We start from the raw sequence: 23,324 nt of genomic DNA, 5'->3' as shown, positions 1-23,324 counted from the left end.
AAACTTTACCAAAAATTGAAATTGAGATAAGTCTTAAAATTTAAATACGATTCAAACGGGATTTCAAATAGGATTTGAAATAGGACACTACCCAAGCAACAATGAGTTTTATTGTACTCTTATGGCGATTTTCATGACCAAATTTGGTCTTAAATGCCATCATAAGAGTGTAATAAAACCCAAATTGTTACTTGGGTAAGTGAGACTTAGACTAATCTCAAGTTTTTAGTCTTGACCTTGAAATGCGGTCATACATATATATTAATATTTTTTGAAACGATGGTTCTACAATTGATGAAGGGTCGGTAGGGAAAAGAAATGAAAATTTTTTTGGCAAAGGAGGGGAAGAGCGGAAAGGAAAGGGGGGGGGGGATATTGGTAGCTACGCTTGACAAGCAGTCATTTTGACTCCTACCTTTTGTCCAATGCTGGAAGGTGCATGAGTCGAACCAAGCTACAATCTGAGATTATAACCGGATTCGAACCCACAACACCCGCCAGGGCATATGGTTCGCTGGTACTTGTACCTTTGAACCATAGAGGCGCTGGACAAAAGGAGACTGCAAAATCCACTTGTCAAGAAAGCGACGCGTTTGATTGGGTTATCGACACATATTGTGCCTCTTCCTGCATCATTTGCAGATTACCACCGAGCGAGAAGTTTTTAATCTAACTGGTTTTTACTGGCAAGACGACGACACTATGCCTATGAGATACTATGAGATTAGTCTATTTCATAGGAACGGGGCCTTCCCTCGAAAACCCGCGAGAATCGCGGCTAACACACGCTGACAGACGAACAACGTCACGTGCAGTACCTTGCAAGTCGTAAGGGCCGGCATAGTGTCGTCGCGTTTGGTTGCGCACATATTTCGGTGAACTAGCGATTTCCGAAAAAGCAGCAACACACTATCAAACTTTCGTCACATCAATGAGCTTTTAAAGAGCTTTCAACTCAATGAGCTTAGAGTGAAGTAAACAAACAAAACGCAAAAGCAGGAATCAAAAACGCAATCCGATGCAAGCGGATTAATTAAACATCCTAGTGATCCTACGCATTATTCAGTTGCTGCTGTTAATTTTAATTGAATCGGAAGGTCTTGATAAAGAAAACAAACCCTTTTTCGGGATGTTTGTAGTCAGCGCGGTTGACTGCGGATCAGCTGTTTATGTTTGCAAGCTCCGCTATTTGACATATATTACCAATACTAATGTAATATTCAAATAAACGTTTAGGTTTTTAACGAACACATGAGATGTACAGTACAGTGTTTGTCGCACTAACACAATAACGTTAGCCACTTTCGGTTCCGCCTTAACGACAAATTTCCTGCGTCACTATGCATCACTGTTCATAAATTTTCAGTAAACTAAATATTCATCCCCTTCGGTATGCAAAAACCAGTTGACCGCCTCACTCGACTTGATAAAGCAAGCAGCTTAGATCAAAGCGGCCAGCGATGTACACACCGGTGAAGCAAATAAGCACTGATACTTTTTACCACACTGAAAACCTCGAACGAGCCGTTATAATGTGCTTCTTCATACTCTGCCGAGCATACTTTAGATAAGATTGATTTCGGTATTTCATGACTTTGCCGATGGTGAAATGTTCCCGCAAAATCAAACACAGAGAAACTTCTTCATTCAAAATACTGCGCCAAGATCAGCCAACCCACCCACCGCCCGCACCGGCACCGGGCCACCACAATAAAACCAGAAGCGACTAACGAATGGAAAACCCCAACGAGTGGAAAATGCTGGTTGAGCACCGTATTGTCGTCGTTTCTTTTGTCTCCCTTATCGAATAGTCTTTTTTTGTCTTTTTCAAAAACCTCCCGTCTACTTACAGACGGAGTATGTTTGAAGGATTATGCTACTCAGAATGAGCATCGATAAAAAAAGGACTTTGCAATTGACTCCGCTGCTGGCACAAGTAGGAAAATTTATTTTTTCACACACTCGTCTTTCTATCTATCGATATCTTCCTCGCAAAGAAATAAGAAATATAAAATTCACGGCGGATAAATCGGATAGATTTCCTGTCACAACTGTAGCGTATTGCGAATGGCGGATAGTTTAAAGCATACCGCCCAAGTGCTGTGTTCGATTTCGATGTATAAATCTAACTTTTTTTTATCTTCGCTCGTTATATGACATGTATTGTTGAAGTTTGTGTCTTTTATACCGACAAACGTTTTATAACGTTTCCGATTAAGTAGGGGTGAGCCAGTTTCTTATCGAAATGTGTTGTTTCTTATCGAAATGTGCAATTCTACGTCTACCCGCATGTTACCCCAAAGAAGGCACTCGGTTGGGCACCGTGAGAACCAGTTGGGTGGAAAGTCCCACATCAAAACCACTTTTCAACTACAATGTAGAATGGCCCACAGCACGGACAACACCATTGGGGATTAGATTGCTGGGAGGTCTACAGTAGACTTGTAATATTGAGACTTTTTTCCAAATGTTAAATTTCGAAATAACCCTGTTGAATATTATCTGTTCCAGCGGTTGACGTGTGTACCGGATTTTCCACATCGAAACCAAAAACTCCAAAAACTCGCTGGATGCAACTTTAAAAGTCACTACAGTCAACAGTTTGCATCGTTTGACCACTTATCAACCACGGCTCGTAGGCCACGTAGGCAACGAAAACACAACCAGACTTCACACCAGAAAACACAAATTGTATTTCGTCCACACCAGAGTTTGGAAAATTTTATCCCAAGGATCCTTTTCAGTGGGAATTTGCTTTCGCTTTCTTGGTAATAGGCTCACTCGGTCCTGTGTAAATAAAACATCTAAGTGCTAAATTGTGTAAGTGTATCTATCAGATGAAAACGGGCAGCAAGAGAACAGCGTGAGTCACTCCCCCCAGACGGTACTGATTGATGTAGAAAGTCGATTGATCTGTGCTAAAACGGTTTGCGGAAATTGAACAACTACTGGTTACACTTGAATCGCTTCCTTCCGAGGGAAGTTTGTATTCGACTGTGCATGTACATTGTGCTATCTTACCGTCATGCTTTAACAGTGTCTGACAGCCAAACCTGAATACTTCCATCCATTGGTTGATTGATAAAAGAATATATTTCAAGCAGAACACAAATTGCTCGGAAAGCTACGAATCAGTGACGAAGTGAATCATCTACCAATGAATGGCTGAATGGGAGAAAATAGGATGCTTTTGCTCTAGAGAGTCATCAAATGTAGGTCACGAAGAAAATGATGATAACATCAACATTCTAATGTATAGGAAACATTAGAAGTTAAGTTTGTAAAATCTAAGGGAAAGAATGAATGATAACTTTTTTGAAAAATTACGCTAGATGGTATAGCTTAACATGTTTAGCATAAACAGATGCACAAATATTTAGTTGTTTAGCACGTGCTGGCAGCAGTTTGTTTGTTCAAAATAACAAGCAACTTATGATCGTTACCAGTAGCATGAAAATTGGAGTTTAATTTCATGTTGTTAGATGCTAAAATTGCAAAAACCAAATACCCCCAAAGCATTGCTATCGTCTTAGCCTCGTCCTTGGCACAATATTACCTGTCAAATACCACGCTATGGTCTGAAAATCAAACTGAACTTAATCTAGGTATTGGTAGTTCCTCTGTTAAAAGATATTTTATTTTAAAGTTTGTCAGTTCCAGGGAGGCTGAAGCTTTTGGAGCGTCTTAGTAGAATACGAAATCTGGAAATTAATTAAAAAGAAAACTTATCCAATTTAATTCTACTGTGTATATTTTATTCTTGACAGATACGTATTTCGCCCACGACTTGCAGGCTTCCTCAGTTCGAAAATCGTCTGTCTGTCTGTCTGTCTGTCTGTCTGTCTGTCTGTCTGTCTGTCTGTCTGTCTGTCTGTCTGTCTGTCTGTCTGTCTGTCTGTCTGTCTGTCTGTCTGTCTGTCTGTCTGTCTGTCTGTCTGTCTGTCTGTCTGTCTGTCTGTCTGTCTGTCTGTCTGTCTGTCTGTCTGTCTGTCTGTCTGTCTGTCTGTCTGTCTGTCTGTCTGTCTGTCTGTCTGTCTGTCTGTCTGTCTGTCTGTCTGTCTGTCTGTCTGTCTGTCTGTCTGTCTGTCTGTCTGTCTGTCTGTCTGTCTGTCTGTCTGTCTGTCTGTCTGTCTGTCTGTCTGTCTGTCTGTCTGTCTGTCTGTCTGTCTGTCTGTCTGTCTGTCTGTCTGTCTGTCTGTCTGTCTGTCTGTCTGTCTGTCTGTCTGTCTGTCTGTCTGTCTGTCTGTCTGTCTGTCTGTCTGTCTGTCTGTCTGTCTGTCTGTCTGTCTGTCTGTCTGTCTGTCTGTCTGTCTGTCTGTCTGTCTGTCTGTCTGTCTGTCTGTCTGTCTGTCTGTCTGTCTGTCTGTCTGTCTGTCTGTCTGTCTGTCTGTCTGTCTGTCTGTCTGTCTGTCTGTCTGTCTGTCTGTCTGTCTGTCTGTCTGTCTGTCTGTCTGTCTGTCTGTCTGTCTGTCTGTCTGTCTGTCTGTCTGTCTGTCTGTCTGTCTGTCTGTCTGTCTGTCTGTCTGTCTGTCTGTCTGTCTGTCTGTCTGTCTGTCTGTCTGTCTGTCTGTCTGTCTGTCTGTCTGTCTGTCTGTCTGTCTGTCTGTCTGTCTGTCTGTCTGTCTGTCTGTCTGTCTGTCTGTCTGTCTGTCTGTCTGTCTGTCTGTCTGTCTGTCTGTCTGTCTGTCTGTCTGTCTGTCTGTCTGTCTGTCTGTCTGTCTGTCTGTCTGTCTGTCTGTCTGTCTGTCTGTCTGTCTGTCTGTCTGTCTGTCTGTCTGTCTGTCTGTCTGTCTGTCTGTCTGTCTGTCTGTCTGTCTGTCTGTCTGTCTGTCTGTCTGTCTGTCTGTCTGTCTGTCTGTCTGTCTGTCTGTCTGTCTGTCTGTCTGTCTGTCTGTCTGTCTGTCTGTCTGTCTGTCTGTCTGTCTGTCTGTCTGTCTGTCTGTCTGTCTGTCTGTCTGTCTGTCTGTCTGTCTGTCTGTCTGTCTGTCTGTCTGTCTGTCTGTCTGTCTGTCTGTCTGTCTGTCTGTCTGTCTGTCTGTCTGTCTGTCTGTCTGTCTGTCTGTCTGTCTGTCTGTCTGTCTGTCTGTCTGTCTGTCTGTCTGTCTGTCTGTCTGTCTGTCTGTCTGTCTGTCTGTCTGTCTGTCTGTCTGTCTGTCTGTCTGTCTGTCTGTCTGTCTGTCTGTCTGTCTGTCTGTCTGTCTGTCTGTCTGTCTGTCTGTCTGTCTGTCTGTCTGTCTGTCTGTCTGTCTGTCTGTCTGTCTGTCTGTCTGTCTGTCTGTCTGTCTGTCTGTCTGTCTGTCTGTCTGTCTGTCTGTCTGTCTGTCTGTCTGTCTGTCTGTCTGTCTGTCTGTCTGTCTGTCTGTCTGTCTGTCTGTCTGTCTGTCTGTCTGTCTGTCTGTCTGTCTGTCTGTCTGTCTGTCTGTCTGTCTGTCTGTCTGTCTGTCTGTCTGTCTGTCTGTCTGTCTGTCTGTCTGTCTGTCTGTCTGTCTGTCTGTCTGTCTGTCTGTCTGTCTGTCTGTCTGTCTGTCTGTCTGTCTGTCTGTCTGTCTGTCTGTCTGTCTGTCTGTCTGTCTGTCTGTCTGTCTGTCTGTCTGTCTGTCTGTCTGTCTGTCTGTCTGTCTGTCTGTCTGTCTGTCTGTCTGTCTGTCTGTCTGTCTGTCTGTCTGTCTGTCTGTCTGTCTGTCTGTCTGTCTGTCTGTCTGTCTGTCTGTCTGTCTGTCTGTCTGTCTGTCTGTCTGTCTGTCTGTCTGTCTGTCTGTCTGTCTGTCTGTCTGTCTGTCTGTCTGTCTGTCTGTCTGTCTGTCTGTCTGTCTGTCTGTCTGTCTGTCTGTCTGTCTGTCTGTCTGTCTGTCTGTCTGTCTGTCTGTCTGTCTGTCTGTCTGTCTGTCTGTCTGTCTGTCTGTCTGTCTGTCTGTCTGTCTGTCTGTCTGTCTGTCTGTCTGTCTGTCTGTCTGTCTGTCTGTCTGTCTGTCTGTCTGTCTGTCTGTCTGTCTGTCTGTCTGTCTGTCTGTCTGTCTGTCTGTCTGTCTGTCTGTCTGTCTGTCTGTCTGTCTGTCTGTCTGTCTGTCTGTCTGTCTGTCTGTCTGTCTGTCTGTCTGTCTGTCTGTCTGTCTGTCTGTCTGTCTGTCTGTCTGTCTGTCTGTCTGTCTGTCTGTCTGTCTGTCTGTCTGTCTGTCTGTCTGTCTGTCTGTCTGTCTGTCTGTCTGTCTGTCTGTCTGTCTGTCTGTCTGTCTGTCTGTCTGTCTGTCTGTCTGTCTGTCTGTCTGTCTGTCTGTCTGTCTGTCTGTCTGTCTGTCTGTCTGTCTGTCTGTCTGTCTTCGAGTCTTCGAGTTATGAGGAAATTTGTGTATCATTTGTATGGGAGACCCCCCCCCCACCCACCGCCCTCTTAGGGGGGATGAGCCTCTAACTAATATAAGAAACTTCCCTGGCGCCAAAAACCCCTGCTTACAAATTTTCGCGCCGATCGGTTCAGTAGTTTTCGAGTCTATAAGTAACACACGGATAGAGAGAAATCCATTTTTATTAGTATAGATTCATGACAGTCTTTGAAACAAATTTATTACAATATTTGTGGCAGATTTGTTGCTGTTATAAATTTGTTACAACACTTGCAATAAATTTATTTCAATATTTGCAGCTAATTAGGCCATTACAAATGGTCGGTGTTAAATCAGACCGGACCAAGTCGCAAAATTTAAAAATATGAGTTAATGACAGCAAACGATCAAGAATTTTCTAAGCTATATTTTACTCTAATCAGAATACTTAAATGTTGCAAACAGTCAGAGTTATGAAATGATTTCGAACGATTGACTGCTTTAAACCATGCAAAGCAGCAAACTTTGAACGCGTTTTTTTTATGAAATCAGAGTTTTGTCACTTGGTTCGGTCTGACTTAGCACTGACTGCTTTAAACCATGCAAAGCAGCAAACTTTGAACGCGTTTTTTTTATGAAATCAGAGTTTTGTCACTTGGTTCGGTCTGACTTAGCACCGATCAAATATTTTATAAAGTTTTTCTCCTTCCAGTAAGTATTGGCCAACTGAAGGGGAGGGGGCAAAATTTTTTGAAACGAAAAAAGAGAATGCGTTTTAAGGACTTATACTTAAACTTCAAACCAGAAAATCAAATCTATTCTTGCCTTTCATATATGTACGTCACTATTTTCCATGTAAAAGGCTACGAAAAGAAAAACAAAATCAAAAGAAATTTTATTACCGCTTTTTTGTTTCTTGCTAGAAGCGTTTACACTGCGTAGACTCATTTTTCGAATTCTTTAGGATGTAGAATTGATTTTATACAAAAAAAATGTATGTCCCACAAATTTTTTTGCCCCCCGATTTTCCAAGAAAATTGCGAACAGGAGGGGGCGGGGTTGATAAAATTTTAAAATTTTTTGCAGTGGTTACAATATTTGAATCAAATTAATTACAGTTTTGTTATATTTTTTGAAACAAGTGTGTTACATTTTTTAAACAAGTTCTTTCAAGTTCTTTACAATTCGAAAGAAACAGTGGTTCGTTGGTATTGGTCGATGAAATCGAGATTGTAGTAAAATTATATTTTTTCACGTTGTACAGGCTTAAAAATTCAATAGAATTAATAAAATTTTATGTGTAAAAATAAAAATATTTTCCCTATTTTAAGTCCTGGACTATTTTAAAATCTTTTATTCATGAATAAAGATTGTAATTAAGGATATTTTTTAATAATTTTAAAAAAACATTGACACACCTTTGACATATTTTAAGATTCGAATTATCACGCCAGTTAGATGCTACTAAGTACAATACACAAAACACAAAAAAACGTTTAAGTTTCAGATAACATCTGCATATTTAATCCATTTTAAGTGTCAAACGCAAAAAAAATTAAAATCAATCACTTTTAAAAATTGCCTGAAAATTACGTTTTGTTAAATTTTGCATAATTTTCATCACATTTCCACAAATTTTACTTCTTTGAACTGCCTGAAATTATTGTTTTATAAATAAAATTAAATTATTTATTTTCAGTTAAGCCATTGCAAATATTTTAAAAAGTTTTTGTCCCTCCGGTGTTGGGCCACTGAAAGGGGGGGGGGGCGAAAAAAACAAAGAGAATTTTTTAATCGAGCAAAAAAAATATGGATTTTAGGCATTTTTATTTAAAGTTTAAACGTGTAAACCAAATCTATTCTTGCTTTTAATATATACGATGTTATTTTCCATGCAAAAATCTACGAAAAACGACAAAAACGAAAGAAAAATTTTTTGGTCAATTTTCGGAAATTCCGCTGTTTGAATTTCCATTTCTATTTCATGCTAGAAGCGTTAACTCAACTCGTACACTTATTTTTCAAGTTTTTCAGGCTGTAGAGCCCACAGACAATTGATTTTATAGAAAAAAATTTAACTCATATCCTACAAATTATTTTTCTGCCCCTCGATTTTTCAAGCCAATTTCCAAGGGAGGGGGGGGGGGGTGACAAAAACTTTGAAAATGATTTGCAATGGCCTTACCGCAATGATTATTAAATAAAAAACTGTTAAAATTAACTGTTCATTATTTACGAAAACTCAAAACATGAGCCTGTTAAAATTAAATAAAATTAGATAGAAAAATAACAGATAAAATATTAAATTAAAAAAAAATTATAATTAAAAAAATTACAAAACGAGTCTTAAACCAATCAACATCATTTACGCGTTCTGCGACCTCGTTTTAGTCTAAAATACTCAACGAGAGTAGTACCTATCGGAATCAATTCAACCATCTTCCAGACACGGCAGGCGTCTAACAAACCAAGACGAATGGTGATTGAGATTCAATACGACGGAGTTCGATCGATATTCCTTCCATTATTATGATTTTATACCAAAGATAGTGCTATACTGCTATTGATTCCGCCGGTAGGAAAATAATAAAAAAAAACACTGCTTGCGTTATGAGTATGGTTCCCGGTAAAATAATTCAAGTTTTGCTTTTCCCGGACAACTTTTCCGATTGAAGTGCATTTTATAACTCTATTTACCCTTTTGTTATCTAACGTTCGAAACTTTTCGTATGACGACAATTACCGCCGTTTGTTTATTTTATTTTATTTACAAATTGTCATGTAGATTAGAACTAAAGTTGTGTAAAATTCCATGCGCTAGAAAGATTATTCTTCTACTATTCAGTACGTTTAGACATAGTTGGAAGCAAGTGCTTAGCAAATTAAATTGAAGCTAAACCTTTCTTTACGTACCAATTTCAATTAAAAATGATTATTCCACCCGTACGGGTGAGCCGTCATCATTCTTTCCTCATGAATAATTGGGTTTTAGTCTAATTCATTCTGTCACTGCGAGAGAAATTATCCGTCCTGTCCTAAATCAGTCTTGCCTTTCGTTAATGAAATTTCACTTTCATTCATATTGACAGCTTTGAACATCATAGATCATCGATGGCAGAGTGTCAAATATTCGGAGACTTATTTATAAAGCCGTGGTTTGGGGCCGTGCCCGTCCCGTCACTACCGTCTGTAAGATGAGGTAACAGTTTAACTGTTTTTCTTTGATGAGGTTTGAAAAAAAAACTACACTGAGAAACGGTGAGCAGCAACGAATGATGCCGGCTTTATGACGTTTCGGGCATCGAACATCAGCGATTTGTGAATGAATCGTAAAACGCAACCGCAAAGCGGAGCAGAAATCAGTCAGTAAGGCAGAGCGCAAGCCGAAATAAGAATCTAGGTCAAGGCAGAATAGATCTTAGTATGTATGGGGTTTTCTAATTTGACGACGTTGCTTTTGGAGTGGCATTCGGAATCTAGGTCAAGGCAGAATAGATCTTAGTATGTATGGGGTTTTCTAATTTGACGACGTTGCTTTTGGAGTGGCATTCGACGCGCCTCGCACTCGCAGATCGGTTAGTTTGCGTTTACTGACGGTCGGATGCAAAACCAGCTAAACAACCGCTATTAATAACCGTGTAGTCGGATTCGGATTAACTTCGCCGGTGAATGCGAAGTGCTGCACCGTGCACGAACGATAGTTAATGCAGAAAAAACAACATCACCTCGGACCTCGGTAATGCTGAACGGAAACAAAACGCCACGTAAATTCTCACGAATAAGTCCGCCCCCTCCTTTACACTAATTTAGCAAATTGGGACAATCTTTACTAGTGGTTCATTCACTGAATATCGTGAATGAAGTGATGAAGCAGATTGGCGCTCATCGTAGGTCATAAAGCGCCCAAGAAGCACACGAGCTAGTTAAAGGTGGGTGCTGGGAACGACAGTTATTTAGATCGAACGGTAACAAATTTTCCCGACTATGCAAGGCCACATACTTCGCGCTTAATTTAGCAAATTATGCAAACTATTTGCGGCAACATCCTGCTTTTCGAGCCAGAGGTAAACGGCAAAATTTCCGAAGAAGGAAGCATGTTTACTTTAGTTTTCCCTGCTCTATGAAAGGTGGAAACATTATTATCAGGTCGTCCTGTTGGCCCAACTTCTAGATAACTCAATTCCGGTAGCTTTGAGTGAAACGCGTTTAACGTTTTTCAATTTTAGATTATGTAGGGGAATGTCGTCGTGGTTGGGCCACGTTTTGACACTCGCCCATACCTTCCGTTTCAAAAAGAAGTTCGGTAATCTATACATCGATGGAAAAGTCTAAGAATAAGGTACATTTCTGGAAAACTGATTGCTTGAAATATAATAAAGTTATAGGCATTTCCGACAAAAAATGTTGTCATAGTTGGGCCATGTTGTACAGGTTGGGCCACCGCTGAAAAACCAAGATATACGTATTGAAATTCTATGTAGAGACAAGAAAACAATGAATTTCGTGAACAACGGCCCATATAAGTACAAATACTCTATTTTTAATTACATTTTTGCAAAATTTTAGCGATCTTGTAAAATCAATATTATTATTTATCGTCTTTTCCGAAGTGAACTATTACAATGAAAAAACGACAACAATATAGGTTTTTCACATAGTAATTTTGCTTTGTTACATCTCATAACACGTGACTGATGTTTTCTAGCGAATATTGTGCTTTCGCGCTAAAAATTATGGTGACCCAACCATGACTAAACAAGTGGCCCTACCTTTACAAAAAGCGCTTTTGTCGTATTTTGCCTTACCCTACCCAAACATCTTACTGAAACGGGACTTTTATATAGTCTTCGTATAAAGCACAACACACTTAATATGTTTTCAATATTTATCTCGAAAATTGCATTTCATAAATAATTTCTTGAAGAAAAGTTCACTACGCCTGAAAAACTTTTTTTGTACGATTCAGTCACTAAATTCAGTACGCGTGTTTTGAATACACGCACACGATTGAAACTCACAATATTGTGAAAAGTTAGCGGTCACAGTAAGAAGTTTTACAATGCTTGTACATAGATATTTCGAGTTACTAAGACTGAAAAAATTGTGGTGGCCCGACCATAACAGTGGCCCGACCGTCACGACACTATTATTAGTCTTATTGTCTATTGGTCATATAAATTAGTTCATTAGTTCAATAAAATTAGTTGAATGAATGGCTATTTTAGTGACGTGTATGAATGACTATTTTAGTGAAGGCTATCAATATTTTATGTAGAATTTGCCAATACTAACATCCAAAAATACTTGATTCTCAACAAAAACCTAAAATGACCCACAATAGAACACCATACGAACAGTTGCTTTTCAAGAGATGACGCTTTTCTAGTGGTAGCAAAATCAAAATTTCTCACTTATCTATGTTTACCTACCTGAATAACAATCACTAATCACATTTTATTTCTGGTACAGTTACACCGTTATATTTTCATGACTTCTGCTTAATTTTGATAAAAAAAACAAACTTTTCCTATACCTTTCCGTAGCATCTTACTGCCATTCATCCGGGAGCCTGAAAAAGTGATTTGATATTGAACAAGAGCCAGGAGCTGAATATGTTTGCGCCATTTCAATTCGAAAAAAATAAATGTCGCAACATGAATGCAATAAATAAAAACTATGTTTACCAACTATTTATTGGTTCAGGTATCAAACGTTATATTGCGATTAGCGATAAACACAAAAGTCACTGAGATGCATGAGAGAGTAATGTTGCTGCGTTGAGTAAATTTATTGTCTCGCAAAATTGGGCTGTTTGCGAAATGTACAATAGGCGGTACAAAGTAATGACATCTGTAGTATTCAACAGGGAAGCATCGATAGTTTTAGCAAACTCTCACGCATGGCGCATAATGAAACACTAGCGCCAACTTCTGTTATTTATTATCAGAAACTAGAGCCGGTGTCCTATTGTGTGTGACCGTAGATGACCGTCTCAACCTTTTTCCATTGGCGTTCCGGTGATAGTTAATCTGAATCGAGCCTGTCACACTACACAAACAAATCAATAGTTGCAAGTGAGCACTTTCACTATTCACTATACTGAAGACATTGTCGCTTTGGATTGCCACCTAAACGGCCTAGATGGTTTAAATTACTTGCTAAACAACTCGAGTAAACAATTACACATTTTGGAAACAAAGACACAGTTGCAGCATGTATAAGAATATTTTAAGTCCTTCTTTAAATTCATCGTTTTGACTAATTAATACTAACATACTGTGAAGAAAAAATCTGAGGTGAATGAAAGTTCTATAATAAGTGCCTTCAGATATAGCGTGTGACATCGGTTATGTTTATTATGAACATTACACAAAAGCTTCCAACAACATCAGTTAATTCAACTGACATAAGAAGTGTAAATAAAAAAACACTTCACTATGTTTTGCCAAGCCAAATTGATGTTTTTAGCTTATAATTGTTTTTCCTCGAATAACGACGCGTAAATTACGACGGCTCCAATGCGAAACACCAAACGAAAATCCGAAAAGGTCACAGGACTGATTTTATCGTAACTAATTACAGAATTCGTTGATGCGTCAGTGTCATTTATGGTATATAAACTCGCAAAGTCATAAGATTCAAATGAACCAGAACGGCCCAACACTAATTTACAAGCGAAACGAAGCGAAGCATTGCAAGACGCTTTCGTGCCTCGGAAAAGATTACCACTCACACATTCCACAATCTGGAGTGTAATGAAGTATGGCTCACTGCCCTCCAGGCTGAGATGAAGAATTTCAATTCATGGGAAAATTTATAGTCTTCTCGAGGAAACTCGCTAGACATCCACATCGGCCTCTGCGTTGTCCTACGACAACGACCCAAGCTAAAGTTGTTTTCGTTGGCGATGAAATTTCTCTATATAGTGCAATGCACCTTCGAATATCAAATCGCCATTTCCCTGCGTTCGTTCCGAGTAACGTTGACACGCTACGTTCCAGCTGTAATATTGTTAAATCTTGTTTGTTGGCCTGTGCGACAGACCATGTTAATTATGCAACTTGCCATCGTAACGTCACAACCAAAATGGAACAATGTATTAGATCTAAGAAAATCAGATACCTAAACTAATTATGGTCCCATCCATCCAGCACTCGATTCGTAGCAGCAGCCATTCGTCATGTTCGAATCGACGTCGTGCGCCATTAGTGCAATGCTGTAATCATTCATTTTCACGCTGACAGGGTAGTCACTAACAAATCTTGATGTAATTTAACTTTTCAAATCAAGCTGAAAAAGTTTTTGCTTCAAGATTAAACTTACGTGTTGAAGTGGTAAAGCATCACTGAATGTTGTTGTAGTTTTTGTAGCTAGTCAACGTAGTAAGTTTTTAATCGTTTTAGAGAATTGAAGACCATCGCTTTGGGTTAGTGTGAAAAGGTGTTACACAATAAAACTTCAGAACATGATAAATGGGAGTATTGTGGTATATAGACATTGAGTGTGTATCATGTAGGATGTAAAACGCTGGTCTAATAAGCTAGTCGTCGTATGTTCAAAACACGGCTGGGAGAGGCTATTAGAGTCAATAGGATTATAGTACTGATCCCTCACTGTCCTGTATTCTAACAGTTGGTTGCGAAGTCTGTTGTATAAAAATAGAAGGCTAAATTTCGATAACGGAATTAGCATCCATAGTTCATACTAATCGCGCCTAACCATAAATAAATAATAATATAGTAGTAGTAGTAGTAAACTTATATTCTTTCCAACTGTGAAATATTTGCATAATAGAAAATTTCTAAAAATGACCATTCTTGCGTTCGTTGTCACGTCACGTAGTGCTTTTCCTCAAAGATGCGTTTTCTAGCTAAATTGTAACGAAAACCACAATGTTCTACAGATAATTTAATGATCTCGATAAGCTCTGTAGCGATATTTGATTTTGCACATTGTTACTGTTCGTCAGTATCTTTAACTATTATGTGGAAATGTAGGGCCTAATTATGTACAAATGTACAAGCTTAAAAGGGTGGTGAAGACGGTCGACGTTCGGCATTTCGACATGCAGAGGACGCAGTTGTGTGCTATTCCACTGAACTGTTTAATTGAGCCAGGAAGTCGACTACGTGGAGAGTTTTCCTCAAGAGCCGATCTCGAGTTAGCGAACCGAGAAGGAGGTAGAGAGTGCTGATCGAGACATTGAAGCGAACGGATCATTTTCGCTTGGGCAAGACGTTAAAAAGTGATTGGTTCCGCCATGTTAGTGAACCTTTGTTCTTGAAGTTTTACTGGCGAGCCGGTCAGTAAAACAAAACCACGGCCGACGTCAACAAGACCGTTAATCACGCACCTGCGATTCAATGATAGACCTGCGTCGTCGATCATCCGGTCGATAGAAACAGCCATTTTTGGATTCATCGACGGTAATTCGTAATGGATACTCCCCGTACAAGCAGCTATTGAACACCGTGGGCCTATCTTGTGGAAACGTGATCACGGTGAGCGTTAAACATTCTCCAGTTTTAAGCATAACCTCTCCGAACCTCAGCGAAGCGTCGAGTGGCCCCCTTTGTCACTCACTAGACGTCACCAGACCGTTATAAAACCTGGCCACACCGAATACGAACTGAAAGGTGGTTCACTTGCATCGCTGATCCACCGGACGACCGTCTAATCCTCACCCGACGGTAACCACCCCTTTGGATCAGGTCGAATAAACTAACGATAAAGGTATTTTTATGTACCTTTTTCGTTAGTTTACACACACCATATAAAGTGTAGCCAAAATTGTCGAAAATACAATATCACAGCCACATGCTTAAAAGCGAGTTTATAGTAAATTGTCTATACTTTGATGATTTGCGAATAAACTTTTAGTAGAAAAAATCATGTTGAAAAGAGCAGTCGATAGGGAACGAGACTCGGTAGTGTGGCCCTAGACCTAGACCTAAATCAAACTACTACGAGCATTCAAGTAAATACGGATCGAAATATTCGACATCGATTAAGGCGACGAAACAAGGACGACGAATTATAGAGTTAGGCAGAATTAAGTATCGCGTGATATATTGGAAAGCGATCAACGAGAGAATGAGTCTGTTCAGGTTAAAGCGCAATTTTTTCAATTACAGTATCATCAACCTGCACTGCCAGCACAAAGGTACACCCGATGAAAAGACGGTGCTACGCGAGGAAACGTATGACAGGTACTCGCCACGGAATATAGACTGGCGACAGGATAACCTACACACCGTCAAGAATGATAACGGCCAACCGAGGCCGAGGGATCCGAAGCACTTTTTTCCCACACAAAAAATCCGCAAAGCAACCTGGTGATCACCTGACCAACGCAAAATGAACCAGATTGATCACGTCCACAAAGATGGCTGGTTCTTCTCTAACATCACAAATATACGTTCTAACATCACAAATATACTCGAGGCCATCGGAGAGCTAGTACCACGGTACAAGGTGAGGAGCTCCGGAGTATACAAAATGATTGGTTTGATGGGGAATGCCAACAAGCTGTGGAGAGAAAAAATATTGCTTGGAAAAATTATCTGAGTAATGCCACTAGGGAGAACTTGGCCAAACACCGACGACCAAGGAACCAGTTGACCATGATCCTGAGGACTACAAAGCGCCAAAAGGAGGACAGTGATCGTGAAGAATTAGAACAACTATTCTGAGTTAATGACACACGCAACGCATGTTTTACGAGAAGCCGAACCAAACTCGTAAAGGTTATACTCCGAAACCTGACATGTGTATGGACGAGGTATGAAATCTAATCACAAACGAGCGCTAGATGGCTGACTAGTGGAAGCAGTTCTTACACACCTTAATGGCGAAGTGACTTGCAGAAGGAGGCGGAACGGAAGTTATTCTAGGAGTGCCAATGGAAGATAGTAATGTCCCAGCACCTGAAGAGCAACAAAGTCGCTGGTAAGAACAGCTTACCAGCAGAACTCTACAGACATGACCGAAAAACGCTGGCAACGGCTCTACAGTGGGTTATTTCCAAGATGTGAGAGGAGGAGAACCTACCGCAAGAAGGAGGATGGAAGGAGTTGTTTGTCCTAACTACGAAAATGGTGCTCGGCTTGACTAGTGCAACACTCGCGGCATAACGCTGGCAAACGCCGCCTACAAAGTACTCTCCCTGATCCTACTACGTCAGCTAGCATAAGGTCACCGATAGCACAAGGTCTCGTAGGGAATTACCAAGCGGGTTTCATGGGAATTCGCGCCACAGCGCACCAAACTTTCACCATCCGACAGATCTTACACCACCACATATTTATTGACTCCAAAGCAGCATACGGTACAGTTGACACAGAGACCAGCTATTGCAAATTATCGACGAATACGGGTTTCAAACTGACGCGACTGATCAGAGCTACATTGGATCGAATGATGTCTTTCGTGCTGATCTCGAGAACACTCTCGAGTCCCTTCGAGACGCGATAAAGCAGACTTGGAGGCGGCCTATCCTGTATGCTGTTCACTCTTGAGCGTGTGATCCGACGAGCGGGCATTGCGATGGCAAAGGCAAGCTACACCAGACTGAAAGCGCAGTCTAGAAGAATTTGAGTGGAAATAAATGGATCGAAGACCAAATACATGAAAGGAGGGCCCTCAAAGGAGACAGAAGTATGTTTCATTATATAACGTATGCATTAAAAAATGAACTTTTTTCGGATGGTGATAAAAAAAACTAAGACAGCTAATTGAATTTTAAATTTACCAGTTTAAATTTAGGCAGTTTACTGGAACATTCGCCATGGCGGACGAAAACATGCCTGTAGGCGGCAAAATATCAACGAAAAGACACCAAAATAGCAACAAAAACGACAAAGAGCCACCGGGAACAAGCGACCAAAAATGATAAAAACAGATGTCAAAAAACGACGAAATTACAAAAGAAAGGTAGCAAAGAGATCATCAAAAGACAACAACAGTACGCCATAGAGACGACAAAGAGGCGACGACGAGAAAAGGCAGCAAACAGACCGCAAAACTGGCGAAAAAGTAACGGTTGACGGATTGACGAAAAAACAACAAAAAGACGGTAAATAAACAAAGAAAAGACGACGGAATCAGTGAATAGCAGTGAATAGATAGCGAAAAGACGACGGAATAATGCCGCAGAAGTGAAGGCAAGTAGGCGAAAAGACAATGAAGAAAAGACGAAAGACCACAAAAGATGGCGAATATACCTCAGAAAGACATCGAAAACGTCAAAAAAGCGATAATAAATGCCAAGAAAAAAACAATACAAAACGACGAATGGACTGTAAATGGATGCAGTAAACGCAATGAAGAGACAATTAAAGGACAGCAAAACCGTGACTAGAAATGTCAAAAAATATTACAGCTGACAACGCCCGGACCAAACCAAAAACGCCACTAAAGACGATAAAAAGTAGCAAGGAATTGCTGTAAGAGAGAAGAATACGATGCAAAGATGCTAGAAAACCAGATGTTTAAAAACGAAAAACGACTAGCAAACGTTAAAAGACAACAAAACTAAAAATCGAGGGGCCAATCCCGGTGTGGTGGTTAGCATTCACGCCTCTCACGCCGAGGACTCGGATTCAAATCCGAACCCCGCAGAAGTCGCGGATGACCCAAGTTTTTTTTTGTTTAGATTGTTGTCACTTTAACCAGTTTTGGGTCATTCGTGACTTTTACGGGGTTGGGATTTGAACCCGGGTCCTCGGCGTGAGATGAGTGAATGCTAACCACTACGGCGGGACTGACCCCAATGACCCAAGTTGTTAAAGTCGCTATAATCAAATTAAAAATATAAGCAAAAAAATTAAATGAAGTCGACAGCAAGAGGCGACGGAGTATCCAATAACAAAAAGATGACCAAAAATTAAAGACAGAAGACGAAAAACCCAAACGATGAAAAATGAAAGCTGAAATATGGAAAACAAAAACAAAAGGTGAATGACAAAAGACGAGTGACGAAATTCGAGAGTATGCGTCCCTGAATAATGTAGGGAAAATTTGAAATGCATCATAAACTGATTTGATTAAAAAAAGTATTAATTTTCTTCAAATAGGTACAAACAAGAACGGTACCCAGGCGATAAAAGATGATCATATATCTAGGCGGAATGAAGCTGGGTTTATCTAGTATATCAGAAAACAAAACATTTTGATATTTTTTAAGCTGTTATGCAAAATATAACAAACACTTCAACCAAACGAATCTTCAAACGATGCTCAAATTTCGGTTAATCTTTCATTTAAACCATAAATTTGATTAAATTTTGCGTCTTTCTTAGTTTAAAGCAAAATTATAACCCTTTCATCTGTGATAAAACCAGATGGTAAAACTACGGATTCTTCTTCACCAAATCCTGGCATCACTGCTTCTGAGATTCCTGGGAATTTGACGACGATTGACCCAATATCGAATTGAATGGAGACAGTAGCTTGAAACAGGACGAACAACAACGAAATAATTGACAAAATATAGAAATTAACAGCCTTCCCCTATTATAACTCAAAATAGAGGGATTCCACGCCAAGTGACGAAAAAATAACACATTTATCATTTTTGATTTAGCGGAAACTTTGCATAGCTGTTCTCCTTAAAAAATGGTGTCATTTTATCATATCAGGTATTTTTTAAGATGTCGACTGCTTTTTTTTTATTATTATTTAATAACAATCTTTATTGGGCTCCATTGTAAATTTACATTTCAGAGCTGAGAATACTTAAATGCTACTTAAAGATAATCTAAAAATACTAAGAGAACTAGTTCACATATAAATCCTGTTAAGTCTTTCGGTTACCAATCCAGCTTCTTTCCTGTGCAATTCGCAAATCAATTCTTTTGAAAACTTGTAGATTTCACACATGTTTTTTCTGCTAAAATATCTCTGGTAGAAACTCTAGGGACTCTATATAAATTGACTATATTTTCTAGCAATTCTTTTCGACAATCGACAAACTCATGGCAAAACCAAATCACTTAATCTGCATCTTGGTAGCCTTGGTTATAGTGACAAACGTTACTGCTCACTGCCTTAATTCTATACAAATGTGCGTTTAGTGCATAATGGTTTGTTAACAGCCAGTTAACCATGATGATGAAGCTTCTGCTAAAATCAGATTTTCTGAATCAAGCATACTTAGAGGCCTTGTTTATGACTGAGTAATACTAAATTTTGTGCCAAGCTGTAATACTCATGTTAATCATGTTTTCGCTACTGCATCCCGCTTTGGCGAGTTGATCCGCAGCTTCATTGCCAGGAATGAGGCGGGATCCATACCAATGTGATCTTGTAGTTTCGAGTGTCAAGACTCTTCATCTTATCTTTTATTTGATAAATGATTAAAGAAGAGCCATTTTTCTTACCAGGGGTCTACAGTATTGTCAATGAACTCAAGCTTTGTGTAGAGATTCCATTTTAGATAATAAACTGCGACAGTTCTGCACTATTGAGATATCACTGGTATTTACTTCATTAGCCATCGAGATCGACTAAAGCACTAAGAAGGGGCCATTTTCCCAACAATTGGTAAGCGAGGGTCTTGATAAGAGGTAACAGATTGGTTACCAGCTCTTTCACTGTTTCAGATACTAGCAGTAAATCCAACACTAGTTTACATAAACCAGATAACGACACAATAGCCGCTACGGAGCGACAAGTTTTCGTCTCTTGAGAGCCAGCCGTTTTCTTAACCTTTTCAGTGAAAGGTTTAGCTGGCTGAAAACCAGGCGGAGTAGCTTTGTTCGTGAACCTAACCCTGTCCGTGGACTGAACTTCAGATGGTCCCTCACCAGGATCATCACTAAGGTCGATGTTTGTTCTTTTTCTAGGTAGCTGGGGAGAAAATGCACCTCGCTTTCGTTTAGCACCTAACTTGGGAAACAGAGTTGATGAGATCTCTATGCTTGTGTGTGCAATTTAAAATTGATATTTTTCGGTGAATACGATAAAAAAACCTTCCCTTTTCTTTACGTTTCGGCTTACTAATTTCCTATTCAGCCATCTTCAGAATATCAGCCTAATTATTTCATTTTAACGATTATCGGCTTTCCGTGCGCCAACCGCAAACGAGCTGCGTCGTCAATGGTGTTTGTCTGTTTGAAAAGAGACAAACACCATTGACGACGCAGCTCGTTTGCGGTTGGCGCACGGAAAGCCGATAATCGTTAAAATGAAATAATTAGGCTGATATTCTGAAGATGGCTGAATAGGAAATCAGTAAGCCGAAACGTAAAGAAAAGGGAAGGTTTTTTATCGTATTCACCGAAAAATATCAATTTGAAATTGCACACATAAGTGACCGGTGACTCGAAAATTCAAATAATATGATCTCTATGCTTTCATCTTCATCTGCATCGTTTAAACCTTCAAACATGTTTTGTGAGAGCACATTTTCTGAAGTTGAACGAACCATCTCAGCATATGACTTTCGCGCTTGACTAGTTACTGATTTCTTAACTTGCCTAAATTTTTCCTGATAAACTGAGCATTCTCGAAGAGAAGAATGAGAGTTATTGCAGTGAATACACATCGAAGTCTCATTACTCACACAATTATCATCCTCGTGATTCTCACCACATTTGCTACAACGTACTTTTCCATTGCAATATTTGTTTGTATGTCCGAAATGTTTGCATTTAGAACAATACATCGGTCGAAGGTAAAACAATCGTACCGGAATCAACACTTTCTCAACTTCAACAAAGTTTGGGAGAACCTCTCCCGCGAATGTAATTCTAATCTGAGGTGTTTTTGTAAGTTTCGTCTCACAACCGATTTTCGATACTGAGAACAATCGTTTGCACTCGAGAATAGGAACATCTTTTGAAACCATGTGTTTGAATCTACCTACCCCCTGTGATAATAATACTTTACAATCAAGGCCGTATTCAGATATTACCCCATCGATTTCGGCCTTACGGGCCGGTATAAATACGTTGTATTCAAGACGAAACAATTGGAAGCTAACAATGGCATTAGCATCCTTTCTTTCCCGAACAGTGACCCTTAATTTGTTGGACTCCACTTTTTTAATTTCCATTACAGATGGAAACCTGCGGGTGAGATCTCTCGAAATTTGCACCACATTTAATGGTTTCTTGATGGGGCGAAAATACACTACGAATGGTCCTCTGGCTGACTCGGGGTATATCCTGATACGAGATGAACGATTGCCTTCCTTGTCGCCGGCAGACTCGACGTCTGCGGCCGACACCGTGGTCTCCATATCCTTCTGAGTTTTCCCAGACTGCCTATCCTCTATGTTCACATCACAGATTTCATTGTCCGGTAAATCGGGTAATCCTTCCAAGGGGTCATCCTCAGATTCTCCAGACATACGTCTGTCGAAGAAAGTCAAACTTGCTAAGACTATGCTCTAGGACTGGAGATATGCCGAGTTGTATGGAACAAAAAGAGCTTAACTCCTGCGAAACGCAAATGCACGCTCAACACTCTTCGATAACTAAACAATTACTTCTGATACTATCGATGAAAAGCATCCGTCCACTTCGAAGGCTGAGAGAATACTGGGACTGCTTTTTCAAAAGGGCCTAACCAAAAATGGTACTAATCCATTAATTATTTTATATTGGAAAAATGGTTTATTTGATCGAAATAGTATTTAACTTTGTTGTGGCTTTCGGGTTGATGTTTCTCGGTGAAAATTCAAATTTATAATTTTTTTAAACTACGTTTCGGCTTACTGTTTTTACTCAGCCATCATCAGATTCTTAAATAAAACAATTTTCATTACACACGTTTAAACAAAATACAAATCTTACGTACAAACAATATTTATAGTCAATTAAGAAACACTAAACTTTTGTTGTCCGCTGTTTCTTCTATGACGACGCTGTTCGCGTCGTGTGCGGTTCTCTTTTGTTTTGTTCGAATCTTCTTAGTTTGTTCAGGGCGCCGTCGTATACATTGGAGAAGCTTAGTGCGTCCCGCTGCAAGTTTACTGTTTTCCCCTCGTGTAGTTTTATGTGTAGTGTTTCCGTGTTCAGTCGTTTAGCTTCGTTGCTCTCTCTCTAAGATGACAGTCTCCGAGAATTTGAAAGCATGGCCGTGTTCTACCCGAGGGGATGCGCTGTGCTATCCCTCGCTATGTATTTGACAGAGGATATCATCGCGCTTCCAAAACTGTCAACGCTTCCAAAAGTGTCAAATTTCAATGGCAGTAACATAGCGAGAAAAAAAAGAAAAAAGCAAAACATCGAGTTTCATTGTTCGATGTTGTACTCGCTGCTCTCGTTAATGGAGCATTCCCTTGGTTCTACCGCATGTTGTGTGAGTCCGGTCATCGATGATTTCGTTCGGATTGAGTTCTGGTGCTGTTGCAGACGTTTTTCCAGTGTCTGCGATGTTTGACCGATGTACACTTTATCATTACAACCACCACAGGGTACACACTTAAAAAAAAGTACCGAGTTCGGTAAAATTTACCGAACTTAGAACAGCCGAACGTTCGGTAAATTTTTTTTTATGATGCCAAACATTACTAACGATCCGTAATCGTCGATTGGCACCATCGAAATTTTTACCGAACATTCGGCTGTTCAGAGTTCGGTAAAATTTTACCGAACGCTTTAAGTGTGTACACTATACACCACGTTGGTTTGTTGCATTTTTGAACAGCCTAAAAAATACATATCGCTCCCGATATGTATCATCGATTTATCATCTACAACTCTGCTGAAGACACTATTTCGATCAAATGAACCGTTTTTCCAATATAAATTATTTAATGGATTAGCGCCATTTTTGGTTAGGCCCTTTTAAAACAGCAGTCTAGATCTTTAAATACCTGATATGATAAAATGACGTATTTTCTCAAACATAACAGCTATGCAAAGTTTCAGCTAAATCAAAAATGACAAATTAAAATCGATTTGCGAAACTCCGTGGAATCACTCAATATAATTATTGAGGTATGAGGAAATGTAAGCGGATGCTAAATATTCATACAAAACAAGGAATAATATAAAA

The 23,324-nt window shown here is 39.8% G+C and overlaps 1 protein-coding gene across 1 annotated transcript in view; it reads right to left on the bottom strand.

Moving 5' to 3' along the window:
• LOC128735782 (uncharacterized) overlaps positions 1-21,672 on the bottom strand; it is a 140,781-nt gene extending 119,109 nt beyond the window's left edge. The window contains 1 exon segment of the mRNA XM_053830268.1: positions 21,495-21,672. Coding sequence (XP_053686243.1) covers positions 21,495-21,672 — 178 coding nt within the window.
• Between the last annotated feature and the right edge of the window lie 1,652 nt (positions 21,673-23,324).

This window comes from Sabethes cyaneus, chromosome 2, assembly GCF_943734655.1.
Source record: "Sabethes cyaneus chromosome 2, idSabCyanKW18_F2, whole genome shotgun sequence".
Classification (NCBI taxonomy): Eukaryota; Metazoa; Arthropoda; class Insecta; order Diptera; family Culicidae; genus Sabethes; species Sabethes cyaneus.
The sequence above is the reverse complement of the archived record's forward strand: the minus strand, read 5'-3'. Positions and strand labels throughout refer to the sequence as shown.